General features: G+C 47.2%; 1 protein-coding gene across 1 annotated transcript in view; it reads right to left on the reverse strand.

Moving 5' to 3' along the window:
- The window catches only part of niban1a (niban apoptosis regulator 1a), a 38,692-nt gene that overhangs the window by 8,015 nt on the left and 14,548 nt on the right, over positions 1–16,129 (reverse strand). Inside the window, exons 4-10 of the mRNA XM_064935995.1 lie at positions 15,996–16,116; positions 7,958–8,122; positions 7,388–7,503; positions 6,722–6,826; positions 6,470–6,632; positions 1,594–1,781; positions 1,236–1,382 (exon numbers count right to left, since the gene is read on the reverse strand). Coding sequence (XP_064792067.1) covers positions 1,236–1,382; positions 1,594–1,781; positions 6,470–6,632; positions 6,722–6,826; positions 7,388–7,503; positions 7,958–8,122; positions 15,996–16,116 — 1,005 coding nt within the window. The remainder of the gene's footprint in view (positions 1–1,235; positions 1,383–1,593; positions 1,782–6,469; positions 6,633–6,721; positions 6,827–7,387; positions 7,504–7,957; positions 8,123–15,995; positions 16,117–16,129) is intronic.

A 16,129-nucleotide genomic window follows, 5' to 3' on the forward strand; every position in this document is an offset into this window, starting at 1 on the left:
GATCAGGCTTGCAGATTCAGTGTCTTTTTTTAAATCCCTGTTGAAGACACACTTTTATAAAGATGCTTTTAATGTGTGATTCCAATGTATGATTTGAATTAGCTATATTTTTTAATTGTCCTTCCTCCTGTATTTATTTATTTGTTTGTGCTTTTTTAAATTATTGGATGATGTGAAGCACTTTGTGAAGCTGGGGTCAGTTTGTTATATCTGGAGTACTTCTCCTGTCCAATTCAGTGTCCTGTGTGAATCTAAGTGTGCATTCTCTAATTCTCTCCTTCTCTCTCGGAGGAGGACCTGAGCCCTAGGACCATGCCCCAGGACTACCTGACATGATGACTCCTTGCTGTCCCCAGTCCACCTGGCCGTGCTGCTGCTCCAGTTTCAACTGTTCTACCTTATTATTATTCGACCATGCTGGTCATTTATGAACATTTGAACATCTTGGCCATGTTCTGTTATAATCCCCACCCGGCACAGCCGGAAGAGGACTGGCCACCCCACATATGCTCTCTCTAATTCTCTTTCTTTCTCTCTCTCGGAGGACCTGAGCCCTAGGACCATGCCCCAGGACTACCTGACATGATGACTCCTTGCTGTCCCCAGTCCACCTGGCCGTGCTGCTGCTCCAGTTTCAACTGTTCTGCCTTATTATTATTCGACCATGCTGGTCATTTATGAACATTTGAACATCTTGGCCATGTTCTGTTATAATCTCTACCCGGCACAGCCAGAAGAGGACTGGCCACCCCACATAGCCTGGTTCCTCTCTAGGTTTCTTCCTAGGGAGTTTTTCCTAACCACCGTGCTTCTACACCTGCATTGCTTGCTGTTTGGCGTTTTCGGCTGGGTTTCTGTACAGCACTTTGAGATATCAGCTGATGTACGAAGGGCTATATAAATCAATTTGATTTGATTTTTGATTCGTCACTTGTATTGAAAAGCGCAATTCAAATAAAGTTAATATTATTATTATGAACTTTGAGCTCATCAATGAATAACACAACTAACTGTCCATTACTAGTTAGATCATCAGATCAGTTCAGGCATCAGAGTTAGATCTAGTTCTGATTGATTCCCAACAACTGACACGTTGTGAGGAGCATTGATGTCTGGAGAATGTTACTAGGTCACTTAGAGAGGACTGACAGAGAGCAATTTATGATGATTGATCTCGAACCAGTACTGTCTGCATGCATGAGTTTGTGTGTGTGTGTGTGTGTGTGTGTGTGTACCTGCTGCAGGTCTATCTGGGTGCTGTGGACCAGATTGCTGATGTTGGAGAAGCCAAAACGTTCCTGCAGGTCATGCAGCTGGTCATGGAGAGAGTTGATCCTCTGGTAACAACTCAACAGGTTGGGCTTACTCAGCTTAGCCAGGGCCTGGAGAGAGGAACGGAGGGAAGGAGAGGGGGATCAGAGGTAAAAAATGAATGACGAGGATGGGAGATAGGAAGGAATGTGGAAAAAGGAGAGGAACAGAAAGGAAGAAATGGGTGTGAATGGGATCAGCAGAATCTCTGGGTTTGACGGTAAAGGATTTGAGAAACGATAGCTCAGACAGGATTGTTTAAGGAGGAGAGGAAGTCCGCACCTGTTTGAGTTTGTCGGTAACACCGCCCTCCTGGAAGTCCTGACACAGTTGGTCCATCTGGTTGTCACTTAGGAGCCGTGCCTCCTGGAACCCTGAGCTGATTGGTCCCATGAGCTCCTCCAGTATGGAGGCCAGGTAGGGCTGCACGCCCTCCGAACAGAACTTCTCTGCTGGCTCTGATACACTGGCTTCAAGAGGAGAGAGTCAATAGCTACTCTGATATACTGGCTTCAAGAGGAGAGAGTCATTAGCTACTCTGATACACTGGCTTCAAGAGGAGAGAGTCAATAGCTACTCTGATACACTGGCTACAAGAGGAGAGAGTCATTAGCTACTCTGATACACTGGCTACAGAAGGAGATAATCATTAGCTACTCTGATACACTGGCTTCAAGAGGAGAGAGTCATTAGCTACTCTGATACACTGGCTTCAAGAGGAGAGAGTCATTAGCTACTCTGATACACTGGCTTCAAGAGGAGAGAGTCATTAGCTACTCTGATACACTGACTACAATAGTAGAGAGTCATTAGCTACTCTGATACACTGGCTACAAGAGGAGAGAGTCATTAGCTACTCTGATACACTGGCTACAAGAGGAGAGAGTCATTAGCTACTCTGATACACTGGCTACAAGAGGAGAGAGTCATTAGCTACTCTGATACACTGGCTTCAAGAGGAGAGAGTCATTAGCTACTCTGATACACTGGCTTAAGAGGAGAGAGTCATTAGCTACTCTGATACACTGGCTACAGGAGGAGATAATCATTAGCTACTCTGATATACTGGCTACAGAAAGAGAGAGTCAATAGCTACTCTGATACACTGGCTTCAAGAGGAGAGAGTCATTAGCTACTCTGATACACTGGCTTCAAGAGGAGAGAGTCATTAGCTACTCTGATACACTGGCTACAGAAAGAGAGAGTCAATAGCTACTCTGATACACTGGCTTCAAGAGGAGAGAGTCATTAGCTACTCTGATACACTGGCTTCAAGAGGAGAGAGTCATTAGCTACTCTGATACACTGGCTACAGGAGGAGATAATCATTAGCTACTCTGATATACTGGCTACAGAAAGAGAGAGTCAATAGCTACTCTGATACACTGGCTTCAAGAGGAGAGAGTCATTAGCTACTCTGATACACTGGCTTCAAGAGGAGAGAGTCATTAGCTACTCTGATACACTGGCTACAGAAAGAGAGAGTCAATAGCTACTCTGATACACTGGCTTCAAGAGGAGAGAGTCATTAGCTACTCTGATACACTGGCTTCAAGAGGAGAGAGTCATTAGCTACTCTGATACACTGGCTTCAAGAGGAGAGAGTCATTAGCTACTCTGATACACTGGCTTCAAGAGGAGAGAGTCATTAGCTACTCTGATACACTTGCTACAGAAGGAGATAATCATTAGCTACTCTGATACACTGGCTACAGGAGGAGATAATCATTAGCTACTCTGATACACTGGCTACAGAAAGAGAGAGTCAATAGCTACTCTGATACACTGGCTTCAAGAGGAGAGAGTCATTAGCTACTCTGATACACTGGCTACAGGAGGAGATAATCATTAGCTACTCTGATACACTGGCTTCAAGAGGAGAGAGTCAATAGCTACTCTGATACACTGGCTACAGGAGGAGATAATCATTAGCTACTCTGATACACTGGCTACAGAAAGAGAGAGTCAATAGCTACTCTGATATACTGGCTACAGGAGGAAAGAGATTCATAGATACAGTGCATTCGGTAAGTATTCAGACCCCTAGACTTTTTCCACATTTTGTTACGTTACAGCCTTATTCTAAAATGGATTGAATTTTTTTTCCCCCTCATCATTCTACACACAATATCCCATAATGACAAAGCAAAAACAGGTTTTTAGAAATGTTTACAAATATGTTCAAAATATAAAACTGAAATATCACATTTACATAAGTATTCAGACTCTTTACTCAGTACTTTGTTGAAGCACCTTTTGCAGCCATTACAACCTCAAGTCTTCTTGGGCACACCTGTATTTGCGGAGTTATTCCCATTCTACTCTGCAGATTCTCTCAAGTTCTGTCAGGTTGGATGGGGAGCGTCACTGCACAGCTATTTTCAGGTCTCTCCAGAGATGTTCGATCGTGTTCAAGTCCGGGGTCTGGCTGGGCCACTCAAGGACATTTAGAGACTTGTCCCAAAGCCACTCCTGCCTTGTCTTAGCTGTGTGCTTAGGGTAATTTCATCAAGGATCTCTCTGTACTCTGCTTCGTTCATCTTTCCGCTCGATGCTAACTAGTTTCCCAGTCCCTGCCGCTGAAAAACATCCCCACAGCATTAAATGTCAGGAATTGTGAAAAACTGAGTTTGAAGTCGGAAGTTTACATACACCTTAGCCAAATACAAAAAAACTCAGTATTTCACAATTCTTGACATTTAATCCTAGTAAAAATTCCCTGTCTTAGGTCAGTTCGGATCACCACTTTATTTTAAGAATGTGAAATGTTAGAATAATAGTAGAGAGAATGATTTATTTCAGCTTTTATTTCTTCCATCACATTCCCAGTGGCTCAGAAGTTTACATACACTCCATTAGTATTTGATAGCATTGCCTTTAAATTGTTTAACTTGGATCAAACATTTCGGGTAGCCTTCCACAAGCTTCCCACAATAAGTTGAGTGAATATTGACCCATTCCTCCTGACAGAGCTGGTGTAACTGAGTCAGGTTTGTAGGCCTCCTTGCTCACACACACCTTTTCAGTTCTGCCCACACATTGTCTATGGGATTGAGGTCAGTGCTTTGTGATGGCCACTTCAATACCTTGACTTTGTTGTCCTTAGGCTATTTTGCCACAACTTTGGAAGTATGCTTGGGGTCATTGTCCATTTGGAAGACCCATTTGCGACCAAGCTTTAACTTGAGATGTTGCTTCAATATATCCACATAATGATGCTACCACCCCCGTGCTTCATGGTTGGGATGGTGTTCTTCGGCTTGCAAGCCTCCCCCTTTTTCCTCCAAACATAACGATGGTCATTATAGCCAAACAGTTATATTTTTGTTTCATCAGACCAGAGGACATTTCTCCAAAAAGTATGATCTTTGTCCTCATGTGCAGTTGCGAACCGTAGTCTGGCTTTTTTATGGTGGTTTTGGAGCAGTGGCTTCTTCCTTGTTGAGCGGCCTTTCAGGTTATGTTTACTGTGGATATAGCTACTTTTGTACCTGTTTCCTCCAGAATCTTCACAAGGTCTTTTGCTGTTGTTCTGAAATTGATTTGCACTTTTCGCACCAAAGTACGTTCATCTCTAGGAGACAGAACGTCTCCTTCCTGAGCGGTATGACGGCTGCGTGGACAGATGGTGTTCATACTTGTGTACTATTGTTTGTACAGATGAACGTGGTACCTTCAGGCGTTTGGAAATTGCTACCAAGGATGAACCAGACTTGTGGAGGTCGACAATTTTTTTCAGAGGTCTTGGCTGATTTCTTTTGATTTTCCCATGATGTCAAGCAAAGAGGCACTGAGTTTGAAGGTAGTGCATTCACAGGTACACCTCCAATTGACTCAAATTATGTCAATTAGCCAATCAGAAGCTTCTAAAGCCATGACATCATTTTCTGGAATTTTCCAAGCTGTTTAAAGGCACAGTCAACTTAGTGTTTGTAAACTTCTGACCCACTGGAATTGTGATACAGTGAAGTATAAGTGAAATAATCTGTAAACGATTGTTGGAAAAATTAATTGTGTCATGCACGAAGTAGATGTCCCAACCGACTTGCCAAAACTATAGTTTGTTAACAAGAAATTTGTGGAGTGGTTGAAAAATGAGTTTTAATGACTCCAACCCAAGTGTATGTAAACTTCTGACTTCAACTGTAAATAAGGTAATTATGTTTTTAAGTTGAATAAATTACCAAACATTTCTAAAAACCTCTTTTTGCTCTGTGATTATGAGGTATGGTATGTAGATTGATGAGAAAAACAACTATTTTATCAATTTTGGAATAAGGCTGTAACATAACAAAATGTGGAAAAAGTCAAGGGGTCTGAATACTTTCCAAATGCACTATTTTTGTTCATTATATTTATTTCCTGGATTCTTGACACAGCTCATTCTAATATATCTACTGCTTTACATATCATTCTTAGTATCTTTTGCTTAAATCCTTTCCGAATGCACTGTACATGCCTCAGATCACAAGCTTGGGCTAGGTCAATAGACCAAGATACAGTACGGTACTGAATCACAGTTTGAGCTCTCTCTGGATTTCATTTATAGTGCTTCTGTTCTAATAAAACCAGAATATCAAACAAGTTAGCTTAAGTGCTGCTGTCTAAGTTGGATAATTGTAACTCATTTGATGGAGGGTATTGGCATGGCTCCTGTGTAAACTCTCTGTTTTAATGGAGATCAATATTGTATAAAGCCCAGTGTTCAGAGTTATCTGACCTGGTGAGTGGCATCTGCTGACTCAACAGAGACAGTCACGCTCACAGGGAGGCAGCTAGGTATCAATGTCAACAACACTGAAAATAACAAAACAATAAGGCGATGAGTCAATAGTTAACCTGCCATGTTAGCTCTCATGTGGATGCACAGTAATAGAAGATAGCATTAGCACCTTCCCTTTCATCTCAAAGCAGTGCTCTCTCTACCTACCTCAGCTGCTGCAGCCAATAAGTACTAATGACCAGGTCCCCCAAGCACACACAGATCAATCACAATGGAATGCAATCCTCTGCCTGACTGGCAGCATCTTTGTCTTACATTTACATTTACATTTAAGTCAAAACCCCTGACTCTCTTGCTAAATTGACCCCTATATATGGTTATAATATAGGGGCTGATTTGGGATTGATTCTCTCTCCAGTGTTAGCAAGTAGTCACCTCGAAGCTTTCCCTCCAGGTAGGTTCTAGAGTGAAGGATCAAGTCCATATCAGAACGTATCAGCACCTCCTGCTGGCAAGCTGCCGTCTTACACTCCTCCTTCAGAACAGACAGCCCCTCCAACAGACACTCCTGCACCAGGATATAAGCTGCTTCTATTGTCTGTGGTACAGAGCAGAGAGAGGTCAGAGGGTAAGGGTCTAAGATCATGTGTTGTAGTAGCTACTACAGAACAGAAGAGTATGACTCACAGCGAACCACACCCTCTTCCTCTCTGTCTTCTTGGCTTTCAGATGAGGCAGCATATCCTTCTCCAGAGACGGCAACAGCTCCTCCATAACCAAGTTGGCAAGTACCTGTACACACACACACACACATATACACACACACACACGCACACACAATATATATATTTGTGAACATCCTAACAAACAGTGTGTGTATATCAAACAGCTACAGTTGTCCCCTCATAACCCCTGACAAACATGCAAACCAGTAAGTGATACTGCAAGCACAACTACACAACGAAACCCTCTGGGAGCAACAGCTTTACTCTTGACATTCCAGAACATTCCATACGGTACTAACTATGATGAGAGACACACACACACACACACACACACACACACACACACACACACACACACACACACACACACACACTAATAAGTGAATGCGGAGGTGTGTGAGTACAGTAGGACAATGGCAGCCTCCTAGCAGAAATACTTTAACTCAACTTCCTGGTAGTCATTCCAGCTATTACAAATGTCCCCTGATCACACAATGGCCCAATTATACTGCCATCAACTAACAGGATGGAGATTCCATTCCTATAGTGCCTTTAAAAGGAGAGAGAGAGATGTTCAAGGGTATAAGTATTCGATGTGTGTTTAAAGCAGAACCAGGCTGTAATCTACCCTGACATCACTGCCAATCAGCATGTTCCAGGAGTCATAACGGCCCTTCTCTTGTCTGTAGAGGTGGACCGCCTTGAGGAAGGCCTGCACCTCAACCGTCTTCTTCTTTAGGAAGTCTGAGAGAGAGAGAGAGAGAGAGAGAGAGAGAGAGAGAGAGAGATGGAGAGACAATGGTAGAAAGAAGTGTAAGACAGTGGAAAGAAATGTGTGATGCTTGTCTTTTAAGAAGGAAGTTACGCCTGAGTTGTGTTCCAATTCCCTTCTTGTCTCCACAAAGTGTGCACTTACAAAACATTGGGTTGGTGAAAACGCGGGCCAGAGGGAGCTTCCACCACATCCCATATACACGAGAGAGGGGGTGAGTGAGTGAGTGAGCGAGTGCACACTTCAGAGGGAAGGGTAGAGAATTGCAGCCCCAGGCTTGGTTCTACCTGAGCTTTGTGTTTGCTCTCCTCCCTCAGGAGACCGTACATGAAAATGGGATTTAAAATACACTTATGGATCTTTGCTTCAGTGCTGGTGTGGCGAGCCTGCTACCATGGTAACCGTTCGTTCTGGCTGGTTAGTTACCTTGGTTCTGGTGACGGATGCAGTCAGAGAGGATGGAGAGGAAAGCATCTTGACGAGCCTCCTGTCGGAAGCAGAAGTAGTAATCTCTACGGTACGGAAGCCTGAGGTACACAGGGAACTGTCCAGGCATGCCGATTGTAGGAGGGGCAAACTCCTCCTTCACATCTGCAATGGAAACACACACACCATCCTGCTGGTCATACAGTACACACACACACCACCCTACTGGTCATACAGTACACACACACCACCCTACTGGTCATACAGTACACACACACACACCACCCTACTGGTCATACAGTACACACACACACACCACCCTACTGGTCATACAGTACACACACACCATCCTGCTGGTCATACAGTACACACACACACCACCCTACTGGTCATACAGTACACACACACCATCCTGCTGGTCATACAGTACACACACACACCACCCTACTGGTCATACAGTACACACACACCACCCTACTGGTCATACAGTACACACACACCATCCTGCTGGTCATACAGTACACACACACACCACCCTACTGGTCATACAGTACACACACACACCACCCTACTGGTCATACAGTACACACACACACCACCCTACTGGTCATACAGTACACACACACACACCACCCTACTGGTCATACAGTACACACACACCATCCTGCTGGTCATACAGTACACACACACACCACCCTACTGGTCATACAGTACACACACACCATCCTGCTGGTCATACAGTACACACACACACCACCCTACTGGTCATACAGTACACACACACCACCCTACTGGTCATACAGTACACACACACCATCCTGCTGGTCATACAGTACACACACACACACCACCCTGCTGGTCATACAGTACAAACACACCGCCCTGCTGGTCATACAGTACACACACACCACCCTGCTGGTCATACAGTATACACACACACACCATCCTGCTGGTCATACAGTACACACACACCACCCTGCTGGTCATACAGTATACACACACACACCACCCTGCTGGTCATACAGTACAAACACACCGCCCTGCTGGTCATACAGTACACACACACCATCCTGCTGGTCATACAGTATACACACACACACCATCCTGCTGGTCATACAGTACACACACACACCACCCTGCTGGTCATACAGTACACACACACCACCCTGCTGGACATACAGTACACACACACCACCCTGCTGGTCATACAGTATACACACACACACAATCCTGCTGGTCATACAGTACACACACACACACCACCCTGCTGGTCATACAGTACAAACACACCACCCTGCTGGTCATACAGTACAAACACACCATCCTGCTGGTAATACAGTACACACACACACACCACCCTGCTGGTCATACAGTACACACACACCACCCTGCTGGTCATACAGTACACACACACCATCCTGCTGGTCATACAGTACACACACACACCACCCTGCTGGTCATACAGTACACACACACACACCACCCTGCTGGTCATACAGTACACACACACACACACCACCCTGCTGGTCATACAGTACACACACACACACCACCCTGCTGGTCATACAGTACACACACACACACACCACCCTGCTGGTCATACAGTACAAACACACACCACCCTGCTGGTCATACAGTACAAACACACACCATCCTGCTGGTCATACAGTACACACACACCACCCTGCTGGTCATACAGTACACACACCATCCTGCTGGTCATACAGTACACACACACCATCCTGCTGGTCATACAGTACACACACACACACACACACCACCCTGCTGGTCATATAGTACACACACACACACCACCCTGCTGGTCATGCAGTACACACACACCATCCTGCTGGTCATACAGTACACACACACCATCCTGCTGGTCATACAGTACACACACACACCATCCTGCAGGTCATACAGTACACACACACCATCCTGCTGGTCATACAGTACACACACACCACCCTGCTGGTCATACAGTACACACACACCATCCTGCTGGTCATACAGTACACACACACACACCATCCTGCTGGTCATACAGTACACACACACCATCCTGCTGGTCATACAGTACACACACACCTACACAATGTGATCTCAAACTACTGTTACACCCAAACTGGGATGTCTAGCAATTAGTATCACACATACAGTATCATGCTGGGCGATAGCATGGGACTTATGACACACACACACACACACGTATGCATGCACACACACACACACACACACGCCAGCCGGCCTGGTTTTGCTAGACAACTAGAGGAAAATGCTGGCTATTCCAAAGGATAAAACAGTGTCACGACTTCGGCCGAAGTTGGTCCCTCTCCTTCTTCGGGCGGCGTTCGACGGTCGACGTCACCGGCTTTCTAGACACCACCGATCCATGTTTCATTTTCGTTTTGTTTTGTCTTGATCATACACACTTGGTTTCCATTCCATTAATTATGTTCCTTATTTAACCCTCTGATTTCCCTCTTTGTTTTGTGTGTTATTGTTTGTCATGTGGGTTCTCGTTGTTCGTGCTTTGGATTATTGTGTTTGTTCCTTGTTGGAATCTTACCTATTGTTGAGTACATTTTGGATTATTACTCAGAACTGTGTCCTGCGCCTGACTCTGCATTTTTCATTTTTACCAACGACCTCACAGAATAACGCACCATAATATGCAGTCAAGCAGGTACAGCCAGCCCTCCTCTCCCAATGGAGGAGCGTGTTCAGCAGCACGCGACCATGTTACAGAGTCTCAGTACAGCCATGGATCGCATGCTGCAAACCATGGATTGAAGGGAGAGAGGGGGTTGTCCACTCCCCCATTCAGCACCCTCCCAGCTCCCATAACAACCGACCCAGAGATCCACACTTCCTACATCAGAATCCAGTGGGATTCGACTCTCGCTCCCGGGAGCATATGATGGCACGGCTGCCGGGTGCCAGGGGTTCCTACTCCAGCTGGAGCTCTACCTGGCAGCTGTTCAGCCAGCCCCCTCGGGACGCGAGAGAGTGAGCGCACTCATCTCTTGTCTGACTGGGAAAACACTGGTCTGGGCCAACGCCATCTGGGGAGAAGAAGGCCCGATGTTGGACAATTACAAGTGTTCCCCGCCGCTCTCCCCTCAGGTGGATGATCGAAAACCGCCCGGAAGCGGCGGGGGAACGCTTGTTCCATTTAAGACAAGGGATGAGGAGCGCTCAAGAGTTCGCTCTGGACTTTAACACTGGCCGCCGGCGCAGGATGGAGTGAGTGGGCCCTGATCGACCACTACAGGTGTAGTTTACGCAGGGACGTTCGTAGGGAGTTAGCCTGCAGAAACACCACCCTTAATCTGGACCAGCTGTTGGACCTATCCATCCGGCTGGATAACCTGTTGGCATCCCGCGGAGGTCCATATCGGGGTCCGTCAGTTCCATCTCCCAGCACATCTGATCCTACCCCAATGGAGCTGGGAGGTACAGCTATGAGGGGGACCGGAGGGGGGACCGTTCCCTGCACCAACTGTGGCCGCAGAGGACACACTGCTGGTCGGTGCTGGGGAGGTTCTCCAGGTAATGGAGGTGGCAGGCGGAGCACTGGTGAATCATCTCAGGTGAGTAGGCACACACCTCACCCAGAGCTCCCTGTTGCACACATGTGGTTGTATGTTGCCTTTCCTGAGTTCTCCCAGTACATGCCTTAGTTAGTCGTCTGTTGGGGTCAGGGCTAATCAGGGAGGTCACAGCTCTACTCCGTATGATAACGCAGGAGAAACATGGGGAGAGAATTAGTCTCTTTCTGATCGACTCTCCTGCGTTTCCTGTTGTGTTGGGCCTTCCCTGGTTGGCCTCTCATGATCCTCATCCTCATGATTATTTCATGGCAACAGAGGGCTCTCAAGGGATGGTCTCGTCAGTGCTCAGGGAGGTGTGTAGGTGTTTCCTTAGGTGCCACAGCGGTGGAGAGTCAAAACCAGGTATCCACCATGCACATTCTCCCCGAAAATGCCGATTTGGCACTCGCCTTCTGTAAAAAAAAGGCGACTCAATTACTACCCCATCGACCGGAGGATTGTGAGATAAATCTTCTGGTAGATGCTGCACTTCCCAGGAGTCATGTGTATCCTCTGTCACAGGAGGATACAGTGGCTATGGAAACATATGTCACCAAATCTCTGGGACGGGGATACATTCGGCCTTCCATTTCACCTGTCTCCTCAAGGATGGAGGTTTGCGCCCGTGTATTGACTATCGAGGTTTGAATAAGATCACGATAAAATACAGTTACCCCACTACCTCTCATAGCCAGTATGACAGAGTCATTGCACTGGGCACGCTTCTTCACAAAATTGGACCTCAGGAGCACTTACAACCTGGTGCGTATCAAGGGAGGGGATGAGTGGAAGACGGCATTTAGCACTACTTCTGGGTACTATGAATATCTAGTCATGCCGTACGGGTTGATGAATGCTCCATCAGTCTTCCAATCCTTTGTAGATGAGATTTTCAGGGACCTGCACGGACAGGGTGTAGTGGTGTATATAGATGACATTCTAATATACTCCGTTACACGCGCCGAGCATGTGTCCCTGGTGCGCAAGGTGCTTGGTCGACTGTTGGAGCGTGACCTGTAAGTCAAGGCTGAGAAATGTCTGTTCTTCCAGCAGTCCGTCTCCTTCCTAGGGTACCGCATTTCCACATCAGGGGTGGAGATGGAGAATGACCGCATTTCAGCCGTGTGTAATTGGCCGACTCCAACTACGGTAAAGGAGGTGTAGAGGTTCTTAGGTTTTGCCAACTACTACCGGAGGTTTATCCGGGGTTTTGGTCAGGGAGCAGCTCCCATTACCTCCTTGCCGAAGGGGGGACCGGTGCGACTGCAGTGGACAGCTGGGGCGGACAGGGCTTTTGGTCACCTGAAGGCTCTGTTTACCTCGGCTCCCGTGTTGGCTCATCCTGATCCCTCCTTAGCGTTCATAGTAGAGGTGGACGCGTCCGAGGCAGGGATAGGGGCTGTGCTGTCTCAGCGCTCGGGTACGCCACCTAAACTCCGCCCCTGAGCTTTCTTTTCGAAGAGGCTCAGACCGGCGGAGCGAAACTATGATGTGGGGGACCGGGAGCTGTTAGCTGTTGTCAGGGCTCTGAAAGCGTGGAGACATTGGCTTGAGGGGGCTAAACACCATTTCCTCATTTGGACTGACCACCGCAATCTGGAGTACATTCGGGCAGCTAGGAGGCTGAACCCTCGCCAGGCGAGGTGAGCCATGTTTTTCACCCGCTTTGTTTTCACTCTATCCTACAGACCAGGTTCCCAGAACATGAAGGCAGACTCACTGTCCAGGATGTATGACACTCCCATAATTCCAGCTTCTTGCCGGGTGGCACCGGTGGTATGGTAGGTGGACGCGGACATCGAGCGGGCGTCACGTGCAGAGCCCACTCCCCACAGTGTCCAGTTGGGCGTCTGTACATTCCGTGGTCACACCTATCGGTGGATTTCGTGACGGATCTTCCCCCGTCACGGGGTAATACCACGATCCTAGTCGTTGTGGATCGGTTTTCTAAGTCCTGCCGCCTCCTTCCTTAGCCCGTTTTCCCTACGGCTCTACAGACTGCGGAGGCCCTGTTCACCCATGTATTCCGGCACTACGGTGTGCCTGAGGATATAGTTTCTGATCGAGGTCCCCAATTCACGTCTAAAGTCTGGAGGGCATTTATGGAACGTCTGGGGGTCTCGGTCAGCCTGACCTCAGGTTTTCACCCCGACAGTAACAGGCAGGTGGAGAGAGTCAACCAGGATGTGGGTAGGTTTCTGCGTCCTATTGCCAGGACCGGCCGGGGGAGTGGTCGGTTTTCATCCCCTGGGTGGAGATGGCCCACAACTCCCTTTGCCACTCTTCCACTAACCTCTCCCCTTTCCAGTGTGTGCTAGGTAACCTATCTCCTTTTCAGTGTGTACTAGGTAACCTCTCTCCTTTCCAGTGTGTGCTAGGTAACCTATCTCCTTTCCAGTGTGTGCTAGGTAACCTATCTCCTTTCCAGTGTGTGCTAGGTAACCTCTCTCCTTTCCAGTGTGTGCTAGGTAACCTATCCCCTTTCCAGTGTGTACTAGGTAACCTATCTCCTTTTCAGTGTGTGCTGGGTTATCAGCCGGTCCTGGCACCATGGCAACAGAGCCAGATCGAGGCTCCTGCGGTGGATGAATGGTTTCGGCACTCAGAGGTGACATGGGACACTGCTCATGTGCGTTTACAACGGGCCATCAGGCGGCAGAAGGCAAGTGCCGACCGCCACCGCAGTGAGGCAGTGATCGGGTCTGGCTCTCGACCCAAAACCTGCCCCTCCGCCTGCCCTGCCGGAAGCTGGGTCTGCGGTTTGTGGGGCCATTTAAAGTACTGAGGAGACTGAACGAGGTGAGTTACAGGTTACAGCTTCCCCCTGATTACCGTATTAACCCCTCGTTCCATGTGTCTCTCCTCAGGCCGGTGGTGGCTGGTCCGCTCCAGCAGTCTGAGTTGCGGAAGGTTCCACCGCCCCCTCTATATATCGGGGGGCCCCGGCGTATACTGTGCGAGCCATCATGGACTCAAGACATCGGTCGAGAGGCATTCAGTACCTTGTGGAGTGGGAGGGACACGGTCCGGAGGAGAGATGCTGGGTGCCGGTGGAAGACATCCTGGATCCATCATTACTGCAGGAATTTCACCGCCTCCATCCAGATCGCCCTGCGTCTCGTCCTCCGGGTCATCCCCGAGGCCGGTGTCGGCGTGCTGCTGGTGCTGCGCGTCAAGGGGGGTACTGTCACGACTTCGGCCGAAGTTGGTCCCTCTCCTTCTTCGGGCGGCGTTCAGCGGTCGACGTCACAGGCTTTCTAGACACCACCGATCCATGTTTCATTTTAATTTTGTTTTGTCTTGATCATACACACCTGGTTTCCATTCCATTAATTATGTTCCTTATTTAACCCTCTGATTTCCCTCTCTGTTTTGTGTGTTATTGTTTGTCATGTGGGTTCTCGTTGTTCGTGCTTTGGATTATTGTGTTTGTTCCTTGTTGGAATCTTACCTATTGTTGAGTACATTTTGGATTATTACTCAGAACTGTGTCCTGCGCCTGACTCTACATTTTTTTTTTACCAACGACCTCACAAACAGCTGATGATCAGGTGTGTATTTTTAAGTTCGTGTTCATCTCTCGTGAGAAAATATATGATTAGATGTGCTACAGAACACAGTATTTATGTCCATCTGTGGCCATCTTTTACAGGAGAGGTAACGCTGCTTCTCCCAAAGTAGCTTGGACCAAAAAATGAAAACCCACTCACTGTGCTCTCTACACGGCTAAAATAAGTTGAGGTGGGAGTTTGGGCAACAACAAAGTATTATACAGAAATATGCCAATTTTCAAAAGAAGTGTTCGGCATGGCAACAGAGACCAAATGAAATAATCTCCCAACAGTCAAACACACGCTGTATCAGTGTTCAGGTGTATTATCGGTCTGGTTTTATGAAGACTGGTTTCTCTATGCTTCTGTGTCCCAGTAGGGAGGTTTGGGGCGGCAGGGTAGCCTAGTGGTTAGAGTGTTGGACTAGTAACCGGAAGGTTGCAAGTTCAAACCCCCAAGCTGACAAGGTAAAAATCTGTTGTTCTGCCCCTGAACAGGCTGAACAGACAGTTCCTAGGCCGTCATTGAAAATGAGAATTTGTTCTTAACTGACTTGCCAAGTAAAAAAAAGAAGGTTTGGACAGATTGTATTTGCATTGGAATTCCACTGGACAAGTAGAACTCCTAGAGAATCCATAGAGACTGAAATAAAGGGATTTGTCTAGTGAGTGTGCAATGTTGTGTAGCAACACAGAGAGTGTGTAACCTAACCTCCACACACACAGATATAGTCATAATATAGCTGAATGTAATAAATAATAGTAAAGAGGCACAGTATCGGTAGTCAGATTTGACATCATTAGTCAGTTTTGTTTACTTACTGTAACTCAACTCAATGTCATACACACAAGTATGGTTGCCCACAACGGACAACCTTCTACATGATCTACTCACTGTTGGTTTCAGAAACAGGGAAGCATTGGTCCACCATGGCCATGTACTTCTCCTCTGAGGTGAGCACAGTGCCTCCTGTTGGTAGCAGCTTGTGGAGCGGGGGCACACCCTTCACAAAGGTCTGGAACAGAACA

Source organism: Oncorhynchus masou, chromosome 24, assembly GCF_036934945.1.
Source record: "Oncorhynchus masou masou isolate Uvic2021 chromosome 24, UVic_Omas_1.1, whole genome shotgun sequence".
NCBI lineage: Eukaryota > Metazoa > Chordata > Actinopteri > Salmoniformes > Salmonidae > Oncorhynchus > Oncorhynchus masou.